We start from the raw sequence: 4,898 nt of genomic DNA on the forward strand, positions 1-4,898 counted from the left end.
GGCAAGTTTTATAAATATATATACATATATTTTATTTGTAGAAAAAAAATATACAGCTTTTGTTATCGCGATATTTGACAGCAGAGAGACTCGACCGCTGGATTCTGGAATGTGACGGAATGTTGTAACCATAGTAACGCTCTTCAGGAAATTAAACGAGTAAAGTTAAACGTAGACCAGGTCAATAATAAGACCGTTTAGCGCTTCAAGGGGTCAACAGCTCGTTTTCCAGCGTTAACCGAACTCACCTGTGTTTCAGATAAACTCAGGCTGTTCGCCAGCTGCTTCCTCTCGGCTCCGACGACGTAGTGGTTCTTCTCGAAGGCTCGTTCCAGGCGGAGCAGCTGGGAGGGCGAGAAGGCCGTCCGGATGCGTTTGGGCTTCCTGGCGAAAGGACCGTGGAGGAGCAGGCTGTCCTGGGAGACGTCGTTACCTGATGCCAAAGTCAAACGTCACAGGAAGGGGCATCAGCTGGGACGTGCAAAAGGTAGTTTTCATTGGAGCTCCTCTAGGTTCTTACTGTTAGGCTGCTGCTATTATTCATATTATTATTATTATTATTGTTATTATGCTGCCTAATCAGCGGGGGAAAGTGATGTAGTGCATTTACTCAAGTAGGCCTGGGGAATCCAACATTAGCTCCACCTTTATCAGCTGCTGTACACAATAACGCATCAGTTAATTCGCCTATAATCCAGGAATATGTTCTAGCTACACCAATCTGAAATGTGCCATTGTGCATAAGCACTACTTTGATGCTACCAGTCCTGTTTTCGTCTGCTGCTTCTTCCACCACTGCGTGTTTCAATCAGAAATCCCTATATTGGCTCTGTTTTCGTTTTTACTCCAGAACCTTTTACATTCTCTCTCTAGTAGCTGTTGGATTAGGCCCATTTGGACTTGACGGTTAAGGAGACGGGAAGTTTCTTTGTTACCACGTCGGTGTTTAAAAAACATTTAGTTGGGTAGAATGGTTTTTAAACTGGGAGTACTTCATGTTTACAGTAGCATAACTAAAAAGAGTTTAGCCAAACTGACCAAACAGTCAAATAAACAATTGTATTGAAAAATACTGAATCCAGAGTGTGAGCAAAATTTTATTATCGTTATTTTTCCTGCGTACAGTTAATTAACTGGTTAGTTTTCACTAGATCTTGTTATGAATGAGAAAGATGGGAACATAATGTTTGTATTTTGCGTCCAACATTTCTGAAGACTCCTGCGCACAGTGATGGGGGCTGATTTGGGACTAGCCTGTTTGTATTATACACGAATTGTTTTTTTTTAAACCTCTTCTTTGTATCCAGTATAAATCATTAACAGAATCCACCAGAGGCCAAAATGGGATATCCGTTAATTAGCCTGTAGTGTGTGGAAAACGTGCTGTAATAATTCGGGGACATTTTATGGATTGTAAAAATAAATTTTCTGCCTAGAACTTTTAAGAATGCATGAAAATTAAGGTACAATTGGTGACATACAGTATAAACATGCAACAATAGGCCTTACAGATATGTCTATTAGATAATAAATCGCCGGAGGCTGTGATCAAATCCTCTGACGCTATAATACCTGTATCCAGGTTTCTTCTGATTTGCCTTTCTGTTCCAAATGATTGTCCTGGATTTTATCTACTTTGCCTCTAGTCTGTCTGTTGTGCGGGATATTTGTTTGACAGAAATTGAGCATAACCCGGGGCTTCTTGTATGGAAAAAAGAAATCAACATCCCTGCTTATCTTGCGCCGCTGTGGCTTTCTGAGAGTAGCTGCAGGGCGACTGAGAGCGCACCTCCACAACCTGGTGCGCTCTCGGTTATTGTTCAGCTAAGACATATTATCACTGCTGACGGCCACGTCCTGTTCACAGTGGCATGTCCAATAATTACCTGACATTACAATGAGTAAACTTCGGAGAAGTGCAGACTGAAGGGAGGTTTTCGGCCTCTGTGAAATGTATGGCTGTTTAATTATACAGGCTAATCATCTTATGATGGTACCAGGCAGTAAACCCGCAGGACGTCTGTGCATGTTACCATTTCTTTAGGCTACAAGAGTAAAATATGTATTTAAAAAAAATTGAGCTTCACTTACCTTGAAATCTGTGTCCAAAGAACCTGTTCCGTAGGACCCAGGGGTAGAAGTTGAGCGGGTCTCGGTGTTGCGTCCCGAAGAAGTGCGGATGCTGTAGGTGGGGGCCTCCGAGCTGGTGAGGAGCCACGGTGAGGGACGGGTGGCTTACCGTCTCTGGGAACACCAGCTCGGGGCTCTGGTAGAGGGACCTGGCCGGCGGAGCCTGGTAACCGTTCATTAAGGCGTCTGTGGTCGGGTTGGAGTAACTCAGAGCCGTGGGACAGATGGGATCGTCGGCTGTGAGAGGGTTCTCTTTGGCAACCAGAGACTCTATCGTGAAGCAGCGCTTGCCTGCAGACGAAAACATCATCTCTTGATAGCAACAGCAACCAATACCAAAAGAAAGTGTTCAGTCTTTGACCGTCCTCTTGTTGGAAAAGGTATCCTCCTGCTCAGAGATGCATGGTGATCAAAGACTGAGGGTGTGCCTGTCCAGCGGAGATACAGCTACAAAACTCAACAGTGCTGCAAATTGCTTTGATCCATGGAGTCTGTGCGCACTCGGGGTTTCTGTGCACAAGTGCGCACTAAGTTAAGTGCCTCCAACTCTCCTTGTGTTGACGCTGTGAAGGGAATGAGCTGATTGGACCACAGCACCTGCCAATGGGTCTCCTCAAGTACCTGCTTCATAGATCACACGAGACCGAGCAGCTTGGTTACAGAGACACGCTGAGAAAACGTGGGCTCCAATTAATGGGTCATTGTGCGTCATGTCCACCCTTAATATCTGGGTTTCTAAAGGGGAAACATTCTGCCCGTGGGGGAGAGAGATCCACTCGCTTCCAGCAGGTCCAGTCGTTTTTGTGTAGTGTCAATATCTGCAGCTCGTATGTCCAAAAAAGTTCAAGAAATTGTCTGCGGATACAAGTGGGATTTTTCATGGGTTCCAGTAACATGCAGGCCTCTTTTCACCTTGAGCGTCCAAAGATGAAACTTTTTACTGTGCCAACCACTAAGCACATGTACAATTATCACGGTTTTACCCTGAAATAAGCTTGAACTGCAAAACAGGAGGAGGTGCGTGTAGTCAAATAATTTAGTTTGACTTCAACCTAGATGTATATTTCACAGCCAACTCTTTTATTATTAATATTATTAATAATTTACTTTAGCCTTTTGTAGTAATCGTTTCCGCTGAGTCAGATTCATCTTGATAAAACTGGAATCAAGTTTCTTTTTCTCCACCAACCTAAATTGTTTTATTTCAAAATTCTATTAATTTATTTCCCTCCCGGTCCAAAATGTGATCGACCAAAAGGAATAAATATGGACATTACTTTTTAGCAGTTTCCCCCTTTTCCATCCTGATATTTCCATCCTGTACTAGAAATAACATCCTAATAGTAATAATAATAATAATAATCATGTGTTTTAATATACGTTCACTTACACCTACAATGATCTAAGTGCTGACAAAATCCCCCAGTGAAAAAAGAGTTTTTTTACTGGTGGATTACAGCTTGTTTATCTCACATGTCATTTAATCAGGTAATTGCCTTGTTCTTATTGCCACGCACGGGGCCAAACATTCAGCTATGGGAGATATTTTCCTCTTTTTAAGGCGGTTTCGTTTGTTTCAAGCTTTAATTACAAGACATCTTGGGAAATGGACTAAATAAGTCAGATCGTTCCTCTGGCATCCAGAAAGCGACTTGGCTCATGTTCACTTTAGAGAGAATGACGCCGTTTGTCCTCCATGAAACAGCAGTTAAGAAGCAGCCTGTAATTGCTGCCTTCTCCCTCGACGCTCGGCTGCCATGGTGCACTAACCAAGTTAATCAGTGTCCTCTTAATATGCTCGTTTGACTAGAGGTTGCATTAGAAAATCATTACCGATGGAAATGATGAGGTAAAACAAGTTGTTGATTAGGCGTTTAGAGCTAAAGGCTCCTAAAGACAAAAGGTTCTGGGAACGGGTCAGTGTCCAAAAACAGTTCTTCTCGTCCAGTTTAATTGTAAGGATTGTCTGAACAGCTAAATATCTAGAATTATTTCCTGGGTGGCTCTAAACACCTTTTTGCTTAAAACTGTTTCCCTGAAATATTCTCCCCCTGTTTCATGAGAGCTACTGCTGAGTTGAGTATAGGCCATTAAACCATTGTAATCTTATTAAAATGCTTGTTTAAGCCCATTTTATTGTCGAAATGCCGTCATTGCCTGTTGAATGTTCAGGATATAAACCTCTTCATTAAATCCATGTTTAGGTTAAAAGACTGAGCGACCCTATAGTTGTGATTAGGAGAGGAACGCAGGAAGATGTCAGATTAAAGTAAAATAAACAGCCATCAAGCTGGAGCTGACCGAGCCGCTCGAGTTTAATGATGAAACCGTGTGCGCCTTTACGCACTGACCCTGATCGCTGCTGGTTAATAGATGATGAAATGCTCTGCATGGCCAAATCAAAGCGGGGCTGTCTAACCTGCTGTTGATTTTCCTCCGAAGAAAGTTAGTGCCTCAGTCTTCAAACAACGAAATCCGTAGATCTGATATGTTGGATGGTTTAATATGTCTGATGTGATCTTTGGTGCATGTGTGGCGGGATGTGACCTTGGAGTTGTGTACATTTTGGTTTGTAATGTCCTCGGATATTGCAGTAAAATAGAAATAAAGTAGATAATGGTTAAATGAATTGTAAGCCTTATATTGCTATTATATTATGCCATCGGATTATATATTAATTTTTGGATACAGCTACAATATGGAAGAATGTCTTCAGTTGGAACACGGGTTACACACTAGTAAATTAAGCAGCTAAACTCAGATAGAGG

The 4,898-nt window shown here is 42.2% G+C and overlaps 2 protein-coding genes across 2 annotated transcripts in view; one reads left to right on the forward strand and one right to left on the reverse strand.

Annotated features, from left to right (window-relative positions):
- Nucleotides 1–4,643, reverse strand: part of emx1 (empty spiracles homeobox 1) — a 7,589-nt gene extending 2,946 nt beyond the window's left edge. Inside the window, exons 1-2 of the mRNA XM_020604145.1 lie at nucleotides 2,092–4,643; nucleotides 249–433 (exon numbers count right to left, since the gene is read on the reverse strand). Coding sequence (XP_020459801.1) covers nucleotides 249–433; nucleotides 2,092–2,440 — 534 coding nt within the window. The 5' untranslated portion in view covers nucleotides 2,441–4,643. The remainder of the gene's footprint in view (nucleotides 1–248; nucleotides 434–2,091) is intronic.
- Nucleotides 358–4,898, forward strand: part of cdc25b (cell division cycle 25B) — a 37,466-nt gene continuing 32,925 nt past the window's right edge. The window contains exon 1 of the mRNA XM_020604143.1: nucleotides 358–487. The gene's annotated coding sequence lies outside the window, so the exon portion shown is untranslated. The remainder of the gene's footprint in view (nucleotides 488–4,898) is intronic.

This window comes from Monopterus albus, unplaced genomic scaffold (assembly GCF_001952655.1).
Source record: "Monopterus albus unplaced genomic scaffold, M_albus_1.0 scaffold64.1, whole genome shotgun sequence".
Taxonomy (NCBI): domain Eukaryota; kingdom Metazoa; phylum Chordata; class Actinopteri; order Synbranchiformes; family Synbranchidae; genus Monopterus; species Monopterus albus.